At 35.3% G+C, this 15,546-nt stretch overlaps 1 protein-coding gene across 12 annotated transcripts; it reads left to right on the top strand.

Moving 5' to 3' along the window:
• Nucleotides 1-1,344: 1,344 nt before the first annotated feature.
• LOC129951951 (ral GTPase-activating protein subunit beta) lies at nt 1,345-14,594 on the top strand. Of its 12 annotated transcripts, none has more exons than XM_056064333.1 (16): nt 1,345-1,536; nt 1,595-1,814; nt 1,941-1,967; nt 2,036-2,434; nt 2,501-2,761; nt 2,857-3,330; nt 6,730-6,834; nt 6,895-7,579; nt 7,643-7,857; nt 8,139-8,372; nt 11,444-11,584; nt 11,878-11,895; nt 12,109-12,663; nt 12,725-13,918; nt 13,984-14,239; nt 14,306-14,594. In XM_056064333.1, exons 1-16 carry the CDS (start codon nt 1,345-1,347, stop codon nt 14,418-14,420), a joined length of 5,091 nt encoding a protein of 1,696 aa, XP_055920308.1. In that variant the 3' UTR covers nt 14,421-14,594. The 12 variants fall into 12 exon arrangements, with proteins under 12 accessions (XP_055920308.1, XP_055920304.1, XP_055920314.1 ...); XM_056064329.1 differs by having other exon boundaries at nt 12,055-12,663; XM_056064339.1 differs by lacking the exon at nt 1,941-1,967.
• Nucleotides 14,595-15,546: the final 952 nt, after the last annotated feature.

Here is a 15,546-nt window from a genome sequence, read left to right as displayed (position 1 = left end):
TATGTCTGCTTTTGAATGAAAAGTGTCTGCTTTTGAATGAAAAGTGATAATGAGATCAAATCTTCTTTTTCTATAATTCTCTGATATGTACAAAAATCTTATCTCAAAAGTCTTTGGAAAAATGTTTTTTTGACAGAAAACTGTCATCAGAATTGCATAAAATGAATACACACATCATAAGAACGATTCCATTAATTTTTGACACAGTAAAATAAGCTGTTCAGGAAAATGATTAGAAAAATACATTTATAAAGAAAAGAACTCGATTTCTAAACATACAAACATATCGGATTGATTTAAATAACATCAACAACGGAAAAACGTAAATTATATTTGTATTAAACATTTTTAAGTGTTTCGATATGTAGTTCTGTCAAGATAAGTTTATTTGGTTTATTTATTTGTTTATTAAAATGTCAAACATGAAAATGACCTCATTATTGAAAGAAAGTGGCGAAAATGAAATTTAGTGTTATAGCTTTCGCGCCTTTCGTTTTACATTCGCCAAGTTTTCGAAATCGAATTTGAAACAGATTTTTTTCTGTGAGTAATTATTCTTTCTCAAAATGTTTGACTTTAAGAAACAAAAAATAATTTTTTAACTATAGGCCATCTAAATTTATCTTTAATGCCGTCTATGATACAACTGACCAGCTTACTGAACTTCATGTGTTAAAAATCCATGAAAATCTGCTGTAAATTATTTGAAATTATAATTAATAGTCCGTTTCAAATTCGATAATTAATCAAATCAAGTGGAGTAGAAAAGAATATTTTCAATTTAAAACAATTCTCTTCGTATTCTGTATACAATTTTAATTTTTCGCGTCTTTTTCTCTATCTTGCTAATTAAATATGGGTTCAATAAAATTGACAACAAAAAAATCATTTTCGAATATTTTAGTTTATTCGTCAAACTATGCCAAATTTACCCTACCATCTCATACACCCCTGTATTTCGAAGCTTTCACCTGCAAAACGTCAAAAGCCAAAATGTCACCTTCTGTCAGTTGACGAAAAAAAGGTGAAAAAATTGTACGCAAATTTTTCAAGCGAGTTAAAATTTTTGTTTATTTCTTCAAAAAAACCTACAAAATTATATTTTAATTAGTTCAAAATCATAAAATAAAATATATTTCTTTATAAACCTTAAATAGTTTCGTATCAAAATCAATTTCAATGGATTTTTTGAAGTTTTTCTGAATGAAAACAAAAAAAAGTGTGCGAACGAAATAAAAGACTCAAGTTTTAAAAATGCTCACGTAGATTGATTTCCTGTTTTCATTCCTCCGCTTTTGCATATGATTATTTTCTATTCTACCCAACTAATTGAGCATCCTCAACATGTACTCCGAGTGGGCTTCGCTGTCTGCGACTATAGCGGCCAATAGTGCCGAAGCACAGTCGTCTAGTGTCCTTAATAAATTCCCAGCTTCGGCCGGCAAGGAAGTTGCTGTTTCGGTTGTCAAGCAGCTGGCCTCGAATCTGGGAATAACACAAAATGCTGAACCAAGCCATTTGGTCAAAGATGAAGAGGTTTGAGCCGAAACCCGCTAAAAACCTCTGAATGGTTCTTATAACTATCTCTTCCCAGGTTGTTTGGTGCATGGACGTGATTTGTTTTGGTCTATCGCTCCCTCTGCAGGAGCACGAGACCATTAAGGACTGTGTGAACATATACTGTGAGTGGTTGACTGCCATGCATCCGAATCCGAGGATAAGTGTCCCCAAGCCGATCTGTGATGACCCGAATATGTACTGCAGAAAAATCATCAGTCACTTTCATAACCTATTTGTCCCGCGACAAGGCGAAAGTGAGTTGGACTGAAATTTGTGTGTTTTTCTAAAGGAATTTTATCTAAAAAGAAGTCAAAATGTCTAAAACTTTCTTATTTTAAACTCTTTTTACTATAAATATATATTTTTAAATCTTTTTCAAGTCTTACCTTTTTTGTATCAACCTTTGGGTACGTTTTCAAACATAAGCAACCGCCTAATTCCTCTACTCGAACTAACACGAAGGTTCTCCCCTTAGGTGCAGATAAAATCAATCGTCAAGCGGTCCTCTGCCATCGGGTTCTGCGGACTCTCCAACAAACTGCACAAATATCCCAGATAATGGATCGTGAGACGTGGGAAGCTTTGCTCTTGTTTCTCCTGGCAATCAACGAAATCCTCCTGGCTCCCCCCACCGTCAAAGATGATGTTGGTGATCAACTTTGTGAGCGAGTGCTGAGTGTTCTCTTTGAAGTTTGGCTCTTAGCGTGTGTCCGATGCTTCCCATCCCCATCGCTTTGGAAGACCCTTCAGGAGTCCTGTGCCCTTTGGAGACATCGAATAGCTCTGATTGAACAGTGGAATCGGGTGAATCTGGCTTTAACCTCGAGATTGATAAAATTTATGTTGGGCCCAACATTTCCAGAACTCAAAATCTGTAAAGAGAAAGAATTTAAATCTTAAAAATTTAACAGTCTAACGAAGGATGTTTTCTTTTGTATAGCCGATGAAGATGCACAATTAATTCCAAGTGGAATAACAAATGAATGTGTTGCACAAACCTGGTATCGCTTCCTACGGACAATTGGCAACCCGACAGCGCTTTGCTATCCTCATATTATAAGCAAAACCTCTCATTTTATGCAATGGGCTCTCACTCGTGACAAAGGAGCCGAACCCTATCAACATCCTTGTCTGCTGCTTCTTCCACAAATTTTCCTCAAAGCTATAAAAGGCATTTCATCTCAGGTTGATGCGTACTTGGGTAAGTTATTTGAAGGTTCTTTAGGTTTAATTTTTAACATAAACACGTTAATTTTCATGAGACTTATTTAAACTTTTGCTTCCTACTTATAACAGGTATCTATCAGCCATCACATAGTCATGATGAAAATATCACAAATCTAATGGACATTCGTTCGTCATTGAGCGATGCCATTCACGGTAGCGGTGGTTCTGGTTTAAATCATAATACGCATCATTTATTTGGTTTTAGTTCTGGTGGTGCAGGTGGTAGTAGTTCTAGTAAATCAGGAGCAGGAATCGCCTCTGAAAATAGTGGTGGTTCTTCGTTTCTTAGTGGCTTAAGTGGCAATACGGCCACACATGCACTTAATGCTATAATTGGCCATCATCATCATCATCATTCGTCTAGTGCTAGTAATAATAGTTCTGCGTCGTCGTCGTATGGAACTCCATTGACATCAACTACATCGGGTTTAGGGAGTAGTAGTGTTGGAACTGGAGAACATTTACCACATTCACCAACGCCACCATTGCAAAGGCGTTTGGCTAAGAGTTTTAGTGTGGCGCCATCAATATCACAACAAAAGGGTGTGGTTTTTAATTATGTTTCTTTTCCTAATTTTCTTAACTTGTCAATGTCAATTGTATGTCCCTGTCTTGTTCGCGTGTATGTTTTGTGTGTTTTTGAACTCAACACTGCTTTTTTCTGCTTGATCTTGATTCCATACCGTAAATGATTTGTGTGCGCTGTTTTTTTTGTCCGTTGCTGCGTGTATTTCATTTTTGTTGCTTGATTTCATTATTTTTCTTTCCCATTTCCATTTCAGTTTGTTTTCTTTCAAATTCACAAAGTTGTGCGTTACACTAAACCTGAATAATTTTTGCTTACAAAATCTTTAATATTTGACCCAAACTTTTGTTTTTATGCTAAAAGTTCGTAAGGAATCTTAATGTAGGAGACTATTGAAACTTTTATTTCCTCAATGGCCAATTTCAGCAGAAAATTCGATCGGACTTGATTGATTAATTTGTATTCCTTTATGAACTGAGAGATAAAAATAATAATCTGACATCATTTCGAAACTCTTTCAAGAAATCAGCCATAAGACAATCAATTAAACCGGTACTCTAAAACGTGTATAGACGAAAAGCTGAACAATTAGACGTTGCTCTTTCAATTTCAAATCTCAATTGACTCTATGACCGGTGGCCAACTTAATAAGATCGACTTTTGGTCTGATGATAATTTGAAAAAGTCATCCAAATCGGTCAAGCCGTTTTTAAGTACATTTTATTATGATTACCACGCACGTATATTCGGGGTAGGGCATTTCACATTCACGTAGTTCGGCTAAAGAACGAATCTCTGTACTTTATAATACGGCCGAAGTTGGGCACAAGGGCAAACTGATGGGCTCGAAAATTGCAACTAGCTATTTCACTAAAGCATAGTCCTTCGTTCAAATAACGGTAAAAAAAGGTGGGAACAAACGACGATGTTGAAATGACGTAATTAAGTTAATGATGTTATCGTCACAAATCATTTTAAAAGCTCTGATTTTGATACTTTTTTTGAAGTTTAAATAAGTTAGTGGAGTACCTGCCCAGAGATGAGAGTTATACCCAAGTTTTGAGCGTACATAGGTTTCGTAGATTATTGAGACTAATTTATTGCATCGTATTAGAAAATCGTAACATATTGACGAATTTTTAAAGACATCGCTTATGTAATTGCTCCACAAGAGGTTTTTGCTGCACGTACCGAGATTATGGAGATATTCAGTTTCATTGATGCAAGTGCCACTCATAGGTAGGTAGGAAGGGGTATATCTCGCTTTAAAGGTAGAACACAGCATTTGGTTTTCAATATTAAATTTCACGCGGTTTCTTATTCGGCATTGTGCCATGCTGTGTAGGTTTAAAAATAGTCACAAAGTTGAATGTCACTAGGCTCTCGTGACACTCCACTCGTCTTATTATCGCCACCCTTAAGTGAGACAAATTTGACAATAATTTCAAACTAAGTACTTTCCACATCAAATCTCTAAGGACTAATTCAAAGTACAAAAAAAAAAAAAATCAAATGGGGTGGCGCAACAGTCCGTTGTGAACCAGGGCCTAGTGACTTACAACTCTCAACCATTCCTGTGTGCGAGTACTGTTGTCAGGAATGGAAGGGACCTACAATTTTAGGCCGAATCCGAACGGCTAGTTTGAGAAAGCACTTTTTCATGACAAGAATTACTCTTGAAGGATTTGTCAATTCCTCGCAAGAGGCAGTACCCGCGAAAATTAATTTTTTTTTTTTTTTAATTAAGGTGGCACAGGCAGGGATTGAACCCAAGACCCCTTGCATGACAGTCCAACGCACTAACCATCATGCCACGAGTACTACAAAAATTCAAAGTACAGTTGATCAAAAAAGAATCCGGACACATATATTTTTGCTCATTAAATCATGAAATAAATTTGATGAATGTTTGAAAATGGCGTATTTGAGCATCAAACCACAGTTTTTAATATTTACTGTAAATATTTAGTAAAAATTATATTTTTGTTAATAATTAGCCGTCGATATTCAATTTACAAGAAACAATCGGAAAGAAAATATCAAAAAAGAAATCGGACACTGTCATATACTCATCTTTTTTTGTTTTTAACGGAACAAAGATATCACTTTTAGGTTAATAAAATGCCGATGTATATGGAGAGTTAATAATAAATATTTGTTCTTTTATTGAAAAAGAATGCTTATGTCCGATTTCTTTTTTGATTTACTGTAATTATATTGAACCCTTTTTTAGCCAGCCAATTTTACATTCCCTGTGTCTTCCGTTAGGCTTGAAAATATAATTTTTGGCTGCCTTCAACATTTTAAAAACCTGTTGTGATAGAAAAATCGTTTGGCAAGATTCGACTTCAGAACAACTTAATCCTTTAAAACAGTATTAATTATTTTAGGGGCAAAAAAATACCTCAATTTTGTAATTGAAAAACTCAGGTTGTTTGTTGTCATTATTTTTAAAGTCATTTCTGAAAAATGATATTTAAACCGAGAATTTTTTCAATAATTAAAGAATAATTTCTATTCTCCGTCCTGTACAAAACTCCTTAAATAAAATCCCCAAAAAAAGCACTGATGTGATGAAACCTTGTGATGCCCATACAATTAGTTAGCTTTTCCAACTTATACTCATTCCCGATAGCGTTTAACACGGTTGCCAAGCCACTTAAGCTTTTTTGTAGAATGTAGAGCAGTTATCTTTAATTTTTAAATTTGTTTTATTCTTTTAGATTACTTTTCTATATTATTTAGTTTTAAAGTAAAATGAGGTTATAGTGAATAAAATTCTCTTTAATTTTTTTCTATTCTCAGAAACCTTGAATTGGGTGCCAAGGTGCCCCAAAAAGTGAATTTCTAACAAAATAATTCCAAAGACTTAAAAATATCACTCGCGATTTCGAAAGATGGAAACAAATTCCTGAGGAAAAGTAATTCACTAGAGCCTCATTTCGTAGATAACTTTTGTATACTTTCATACCTCTAAGCACCTCCAAGCGTGTATTACCCTTATTTGGTTTAAAATGTTACTAACTGTAAAATTTGTTAATATTTTCTTTTGTAGTTAAACACGAAATTTTCTTTTAATTTATTTTCTTGTGAAATGAAATCATATTTTAAAAGAAGTAGATTAAAAATAGTTTTTCTTTTCTCATTAAAATGTTAACTTTTAAGATTTAAATTTATTTAAAAAGTAATTTTTGTAGCGATGTTGATTTACCTTATTTTGAAATCATACTGAACTTGATATCAATTTGAAAAGTAGATTTGTATTTTTTTTACAGATAACGTTGAATGAATTGAGGGGCGTCAATGCCCTTCTTTTTTTGTGGTTTTGTTTTTTGTTTTCATAGCTAATCGTTGGTTGAAAAAAGAAGTCTTAACAATTCCCTAACTAATCAATTCTAATGTGTTTTTTTCTTAAGGTTTAAGTAAAGCAGCTTTGATTGGATTGACAACATCTCGATCCCAGAGTACCCAACCACCGCTTACTCCCACATCTGGACCTCCATCATCGAGTAGTTTAAATTGTAACACACCCTTTTTATAATCATTTAACTTAATTATATATATATTTTTTTTTTTTAAAGCTCTTCCATCCATGGGATCCGAACCTCGAGCACAATTGGCACCAAATCGTCCCACGTGCAATAGTATTTTACATCTTTTCGGCGAATGGTTATTCGAGGCTGCTTACATCGGTGGTGATTCGTGGTTAGTGAATGCAAAACGACAAGCTTCCGAAGCCAACAAGAGACCATCATCGATGGTAATGGAGAATCGTAAAGGAAGCATTTCCTTGTCCCATCCCAATTCTAGTAGTGATCCTGCGAATCTACCCCGAAGCCTGACCATCGATAAATTCGAATCAGGACGTGCTGAAGCTATTGGTGCGTTGTGTAAGATTTTCTGCTCCAAGAAGACAGGAGAAGAAATTCTCCCGGTCTACTTGGCCCGATTCTATATGGGCCTGCAACAGTGTATGAAAATAGCCGAACTTAAAGAATGTGATGAAACATTGGCTTCGATTTTGTTGAATTCATCAGATTTATTTCGATTGGATTTGGATGGGATTCATGTCCTGTTACCAATATTTATAACCGCCCTGGAGGTGGTTCTGCCTGAAAAGGATTTGAAAATAAAATCTCAAGCGATGAATTATAACAAAATCGAACTACGAAGGGCGTCAATTAATATCCTCCTGTCGATGTTGACGCTGCCTTTGCACTTCCAGACATTACAAATTCGAGATTTGAACAATGGACCTGCAGAGAGGTTTAGTGATAGCTAAGAAATGAATACCAAAGCGCCCTTCTATATCATTCTTATTTATTTCAGATCGATTACGTTCATTCAACTGAAGCCGCGCCTCATCAACGTTTTGATGAATGCCCTGCAGGTGGAAACCGATGCACAAAACACCCACATGCTGTTGGGTGGGCTTTTGCTCACTGTTCAGGACTCTGTAAATTTCGAGGAAATCGAAATGAGGTCGGACAATATGCCTTCGGCATCGCCTCAGCCAGGCCCCGACACCAACATCTTTAGCTCAGGTTTGGACATATTTTTAACATACGGAGGATCTCTTTGCGTTTGCCTCGTTTTTTCTCGCTCTGTTTTTTTCTCTTCAGCTTTTCTCACTCGTGATTCAGCTTTTTGTGCGCTCACATCTATCCTCATTTTTAGTTTTTGTTTGTTTCCCTTTATGTGTCTTTTTTTTAAATTTGTTTTTAGTTTCATTTTTGTTTATTTATGTTGTTCTTTTCTTTCCTTATGTTGTACAATTCTTTGTGATTTAAAAAAAAAATAAAAAAAAAATAACGTGTGTGTGTAGCCTGTTCGGAAAGATCAGCTTCGATAGCAAGTGGCGGAAATGTTAGTTTGGGTGCGCATAGTACAACGACAATTGGAGGTGGTGCAACAGGAGGAGGAAGTGCTGCGACTTTCACAGGTGGTAAAGGTTCAGTTGGACGTGATAGCTCCTCGCAACATGATTATCCCAGTTTGACTGTCTCCGATGATTTCCCAGTGGAATTATTACAAGAATTTGAAACAGCTTCCGTCTATGGTAAATTTATTTATTTCATGTTTTTTGTTTTCTTTTATTTAATTATTATTATTTTTTAATATGTAAATAATTTAATTGTTTTACATTTTTGTTTTGTTTTCTTTTATAGCTTTTTATGTTCTTTTTTGTGTTGTTGTGTGAATTGCACATTTTATATGCAATTTTCATTGTTTTGCTAATGCAAATTTTTAAATTTGTTAAATTTTATAAAGTTTATAATTGATCACAACTGAAAACACAAATAACTTTCTTATAAACAAAAATTCCACTCTCTGTTTATACACACAATGTCGTGACTAATGCTTTGAAAATGCCAGGTTGTTTTTTTTTATAATTCAAGCAAGTTGCTAATTGCTTCTCATTCACCTTTTTTCATGATTTTCTTAAATACCAACAAATAGTAAACAATAAATTGTTTTCAATAATGTTTTGGCTTTCTTATTTTAATTTGGCTTATTCTTTTCTTAAAATAGTTTTTACATCTTAAACCAATTTCATCTCACTTAAATGATAAATGGTAATTTAAACTGGGAATTCAGTTCCTTTGTGACTTTGGCGGTGATTTTATTGGGCCAAATGTGAGCATTCAAAGAAAAGTGGTCAAATACTGACCTTTCGAAAATATATCCAAGGAAAATATTTCGAGGGAAATTTTATTCACAATAGCCCCTAAAAATCATTTAAGAGCGAAATAGCCAAATTCTTGGATTAGCATAAAATTGAGCTACAAATAATGATTTCCGGTCATTCACTAGAAATATGTATCTATAATGCAATATCGTTGTTGGTTACTTTACTCCTTTGCCAAGATAACACTTTTTAAAGTTCCATAAATTAATGAAATAAGTTCGGGGTCATTGCACTAGAATTGGATGAGGTTCTCAATTTAACAATTCTTCCTCTAACTTTATATCTTTTAAAAGCTTATGTATTTGAGGTGCCGCCGCGTTGAAGAAAGAATTTTGTTTGTTTTCTACTTGGTAGTGTCCCATATTTTTCCTCTTTTAGGACATATGCAATTGTCCAGTAATGTAAGAATTTGACCTAAAAATTAAGGACCGTAAGCTTGAAATGTTTGTATACTTTTCATTTGTTATAAACGTTTTAAATTCACGCATTTGCGTCATAAGTTAGGTAATGCAAAAAGTACCTTTTTTGCAATTATTTTTGTTTCTATAACTTAGTAATTATTCCACAGTAGGGTTCGTTTCCAATCGACTTGAGTTTGACCCTTAATTTCCTTGAACACCGGCATAACCAGATACCCAATGAAGTGTGACAGGATTTTCTTGACAAGTTTGTCTAGATTGTTAAACTGGGCGTTCAAGTAGCTTCTAAACCATTTGATACAGCTTGTTTTTGGCCACAATCTCTTTTATCAAACAGTTTTGGTTTCAGTGGATTGCTTTTTAGCAAGCTGTTTTGGATGGTTTCAAGTTTTAAGTTAACAAAAAAAATGGTTCGTATTTTCATAAGTTTCCTTTTTGAAACAACTAATTCTTTCAACATCATAGCTGTTCTGGTTTTCTTTCCGAATTCAGTCGCGATTTCTTTGTAAGCTGCACCTCAGTTTTTTTTTCAATTATATTGTTAAATATTATGTATTAATTTTTGGACGAATTCTGACCAAACGTTGTGGAACGATAAGAGTTTAACTCTTTTATTTAATTTGACGTTTTCAAAATACCACTGCACAAAGCTTTAGGGTTTTTATGTATATTAATTATAGAAATATTTGTCTCATCAGAGTTTGGTGAAGAAGTCCACATTCGTGTAGTACGGTTTATGTGAAGGTCATCTAAGCAAAGTTGTTTCAATGAGACTCTTTCTTATCGCTGTGTTATTTCTACTGCTCCAAAGGTTCATCCGACAAAATATTTTCAGTGTAGTAAAGTTCTGTTAGGAATTCTCATCAGAATACCTGAACTTAACTTCCTAACTAACTTAGTTTTTGTCATAAGCTGTACCACACGAATGCAAAATTCATCCCCAATTCCCCATTTTTTTAAACATACAGGAATTAAAGAAAAATGAACATCGACCTACCCCTATCCAATTCAAACTCCACTTATGCTCGCAATGTTTTTTAAAGCATTTTAAAAGTATTTAAAGCCTCTTGTTTTCTTGTTGTCCTGATTCATCGAACAAACGAAAAATGGTTCATTCAATTTGTATTGATGCATTTTCTACTACCATGTAATGCCTCACTTCAAAAAGTCAGGAACACGTAATTATCGACTCGACGCAAGAACACCATGTTCTCATTTTACTGATTTTTCTTTAACCAGTTCTAGAAAGAACCACACTTTTGTCATCTTGTTTCTTAAGAAGCTACACTATTTCTTCATTGAACACTTCTATGGGTTTTAAAATCAAAGAGCAGCGTTAAAACTAGCAAAGTGCTAAACACTTTTTTAAAGAAACCACCTCCATCTATAGTGAAAAAAGGCCGCAAGATATCAGCTTTACCAATATCCCTTGTATTGCCTGAAAGATTTATAAATTAAAAAGTTTAGTGCAAAACCAGGCTACTGAATTTTTCTTTACCACAAATGTGTTCTTTTGAAAAACAACAACCGGGGATCGCCTTGAAATCTCCCTGATCGATATCTGAGAGCAATGAAAAGAACTTAATTTTGTTGTATACAAAAAATCCAAGTTTATTTTTGATACCTATGATAAAAGTTTAAAGAAGAAACGTAGTATAGATACAAAGCAAAGGTGCCTAAAAGAAGAAAGAGGTTCAAAGCTCCTTCTAGACCTTGACAATAAATTTAATTTTTTCAAAAAATGTATTTAGTTCCTTTCAATTTTTCATATAAATTTATGGTTCGCCACCCTGTGGCTTTGAAACCAACTTATTTTAAATTCGAACCCATGCAAAAATCTCTAGGTAGGTAAACACACTCCAGTCCAAACATTCCCAAATCAGATACAGACCTCATACATTTAAACATACACATTTTGTATCATTAAATTGCATTCATTCATTTGAACATTATTCATTATTTGAGTTTTGAATATGTAATATTTTTTTTATTAAAATCAAATCCATTGCTAAACTTTTGCAGATAATGCACATGCTCTGTTCGTGCGGGCCACATACCTTGTGTGTCATCGATTGATTTCCTCATGGAAGACTGATCTAAATGTATCGCTGGCAGCGCTCGAGCTCCTTTCGGGGCTCGCGCGTCTTCAGATCCGGGATTCAGGTAAGTTTCATAAAAAAACAAATATTCTAAATAAACAGAAATCTAACCTTTTGTAAATATTTATTGAATGTTGTATAAATTCCAATTCGAAATAAGATTAAAATTAAGAACAAAAACAAATCTAATATTTGCATAAAATGGTTCTAACCCTTTACCAACCTCTTTCTGTTTCTCTTTAACCAACAACAAAAAAAAACCACCCCTTCCACTATCCATTGTAAATTCCTCGTCCAACTATTCAAAAAAAATCAAAAAAAAAAAATTCAAAAAAATACATAAAAATAAAAATGCAGCCAGGAAACTAACAAACGGTAATAGACACTCACTCATTTTACTAACACTTAGCACTTTTTGTTTTCGTTTCAAATTCAAAAACCAAAAAATAAAAATCAAAAAACAAAAAATACCAAACATCTTCTTTCGTTCGTTCACATAAATGTTCAAAAAATCGTTCGAACACCATTGTATAGAACAATTAGTAGCAATTGAAGAACCAAGTCAAAATCTAACGATCATTTCCACAGACGCTCTAGAATGCAAGCGAGCGGTGAAGTGGATATGCGACTACATCTGCTATCAGTGTTCGAGGCCGCCGCCTGCTCATAGCAAGGATTTGCATAGCACTATTGTGGCGGCATTCCAATGTACGTCGGCGTGGTTAATGCAACATCCGTACCTGCTGCAGGATCAAGATTGCTTTAAGACGGTGATAGAAGTTGTAGAATTGGGTATATCGGGCTCGAAGAGTGTGGGGAAACCTGGCGAGCCTCCGAAATACAAAGACCAAAAAGAATTGAAGCCCGTGTCGATGAGGGTGCGAGATGCCGCCGATATATTGCTGACAATTATCATGGAACAAGTTGGTTATTTTCCCAAAGAGTTTAGGGCATCGGAGACGCTTTCGTCGCTGTTGGACGAAGTTAGTTTGGTGAAGTTTTGTAATTCTGTCGATGCCAAAACTTTGACCAGGGAACAGGCTGTGCAGAAGTTCAAGTATTTTGTGACGGAGAACTCGACGATTCTGGGTCTGCTGGAGGAACCGCTGGGGAATGCCGAGGATCAAATGCCATCTCTAACGTGTAAGTATGGGATAGATCCACCACTAAAGCACTTCATTATGATTTATCTTCTTGTTTTTAGTGCTTCTTCGAAGTCCCTTTGGTCGGCATGCGTGGTACTTTGAAATACGTTACCTGCCTCGGAGTAAATCGGGGAAGAAACACGCCCCCGTGAATCCAGGACGGCCGGTGCCGATGAGCGATCCTCCGAAGGTAGAGTTACCTCCGCAAAAGCACTATCCCGATGGTGTGGAGAAAGCCGTACCATGTGCGGCAGATTACTCCATACCTACTATTGAGCAAATGCGAGAACAATATGGCACTGATTTGATGAATCGTTGGGATAAGTTGATTGAAAATCAAGCGGTCTTGGAGAAGTTAGCCGCCGAAGAAACTCTAAGATCTGGGGAGACATTGGGTCCTGCTCAAGAGTGTTTTCCACCGACGCCTGTGGAACTGAAAGGAACCGCCCGTTTGTTTCTCTCACAATTTGGATTTATTAACTATGAAATGGATAATAAATTTGAAGAAATTCCAGGCTATAGAGATTTGATAGCTTTGGATTCGTCGCGCAAGAATTTTATCCAAGACCTAAATTATCTGGATAAGTTGAGTGTTCGAAGTCACGATACAGTTCATGTGTTCTATATGAAATCGGGACAGAAGACGGCGGATGAAATCATTGGCAATATGAATGCAGAAAACATCAAGACACTAAACCACAATTTCGGAAGGATGCTTCTGACCCTCGGCTGCCCAGTAGAGGTCGAGGAACATTGCGGGTGGACTGGATCTATGGCGACCAGCTGGATTTTGAGAAATACAGACCCCGACGCGCCTCGCGAGAAGATCGAGGATTTTCGGTTCAATGGGAAGTCATGTGTTTTATATTGGGCTGATGTTAGCTCGGAAATAGCTTTTGTAGTTCCATCCAAATGGAATCGTCAGAAAAAGCCTCAGACTACAGAAATGGCGGGGGCAGCGGCGGGTACATCGACAGATGGCGGGTGTTTATCGCATTCGGCTAGTGACAAGAGCGTTTGGAATGAAAAAAATGTCTCAGCTGATGCGGCCACAAGTCGGCCTTCATCATCAACATCGACTGCTGTTGGACAAAAACCCAGAACGTTATCTCTTGAATTAGACCAAACCAAGGAGCCAGTGCCACCGACGAGACGAAAAAACATTACCAAACCATTGTTGATACCCCAACCACCTGCGAAGATTTTCGTCGTTTGGATTGAGAGTTTCGAGGATTATCTCAATTTTCCAATTGGTACTTGAGACTTATTTAAAAAGTTCTTAGTAAGGTCACTAAAAAATGTTTAATTTTGTTTTTAGAGGATCTTCTTTGTTACACCTGCACTGGTGAGGAATCTCAAGTATCACAAACTCCTAAGGCCAGCGATTGTCATGTGATCTTCCTGCATGCGCTGCAAACTGGACTGCTGCGAGTTAAGTTGCAAGGTCCTAGCGGACGCATGAGCTTTGCCACTCCTCTAGTCGATGGTATGGTGCTAAGTCGGCGAGTTGTCGGTAATCTGGTGCGACAGACGGCACATAACATGGGCAAACGAAGAAGACTCGATCATGATGGGTAAGGAGGCATTTTCGTTTTTCATTTGAAGTGTCAAATATTTAAAATTCAATTTTTTTGTTTTAGATTCCAGCCTCCTCATGTTCGACGGCGCATCAAAGTCGAGGATATAGTCCAGAAATACAAATTTAATTTTTCACGACATGAACTGGTAGCACATCTTTTCGAGGGAGCAACGTAATAATAGTTTTTAACAGTATTAAGAAAAAGTAAAAAAACAACAACAGCAAAGTTACAAATTCGTATTTTTTCACTCCTTCCCTATTTTCTAACTCAAAGTAATTAATTAATTATTATTATTATTATATTGTTAAAGCATTTATATTTGTTTTTATTTTGATTATTAATTAGTAATTTTATTTTTATTAATTCATTGTGGTGTATGGTCAATCATAACAAAAACATGATTTTAACTTTAAGAACAACAAAAAAGAAAATAGTATTTAATTTTAATAAAATATTTAAAAAGTCTATACAAATTAAATTTTAAAAAATCAAAAACTGTATTTATCTTATTTTGATGAAATAATTTAAATTCGAACAGCAATTAAGAACTCTTATGAGTTATAATTTGATGAAGTCGCGTCACGACTCACTAGAGCTTTTTTGATATCGTAAATCTCTTACGAAATAAAAGCGGTTGGACACTTCAAAATTAAAAAAGGTGCGTTTATGAAATCGCGAAGTTCTATAAAAACTATAAAGATATTTTGAGATATTTTGGCTTGGACGAATTTTATGAGACAAAAATTAATACGACTCAATCTTTCTACGCAAATTTAGTTACTTCAAAGGTTTTCTGGCCATTTTTCCTTTCAGAGCTAATATAAAAGTAAATTGTTTAGAGAGAGGAATTAATTTAATTATACGCGAACATTCAAAGGTATAATGTTTTTCCCAAACGATTATATAAAACCATGTTTCTTAGTATTGTATATTTAAAGCTTCTGACTAAATTAGAAAAGTTAAAAAAGCAATTTATATCGATTGAGTTCGATCCTGTACAAAATACAAAAAAATCTTTTTTTCGCACTCGTACTGTGGTGAGAGTTCTAAAAGATCTTAACATACATAAATCCGCTGGTCTGGATGGTATGCCCGCTATTGTTCCATAGAGGTGAATCTTCCTCACCGTCTAATTATCGACTTATTCCATTTACGTCCCTTCTTTCCAAGGTCATGGAAACGCTGCTTTATTATCAGCTCAAGAAATATCTCGAAGATCGAAAGCTTCTCAATGACCCACAGTCCGGCCTTTGTAGCATTTGATCCACTGGTGATCTCATGGTTCAAGCAAATTTTTACAT

This window comes from Eupeodes corollae, chromosome 3, assembly GCF_945859685.1.
Source record: "Eupeodes corollae chromosome 3, idEupCoro1.1, whole genome shotgun sequence".
NCBI lineage: Eukaryota > Metazoa > Arthropoda > Insecta > Diptera > Syrphidae > Eupeodes > Eupeodes corollae.
The sequence above is the reverse complement of the archived record's forward strand: the minus strand, read 5'-3'. Positions and strand labels throughout refer to the sequence as shown.

Coding starts and splice junctions, on each gene's coding strand:
- LOC129951951 (XM_056064329.1), top strand. CDS start 1,345: ATGTACTCCGAGTGGGCTTCGCTGTCTGCGACTATAGCGGCCAATAGT. Junction 1,537..1,594: donor ATTTGGTCAAAGATGAAGAG/GTTTGAGCCGAA, acceptor ATCTCTTCCCAG/GTTGTTTGGTGCATGGACGT. Junction 1,968..2,035: donor TTTTTTGTATCAACCTTTGG/GTACGTTTTCAA, acceptor TTCTCCCCTTAG/GTGCAGATAAAATCAATCGT.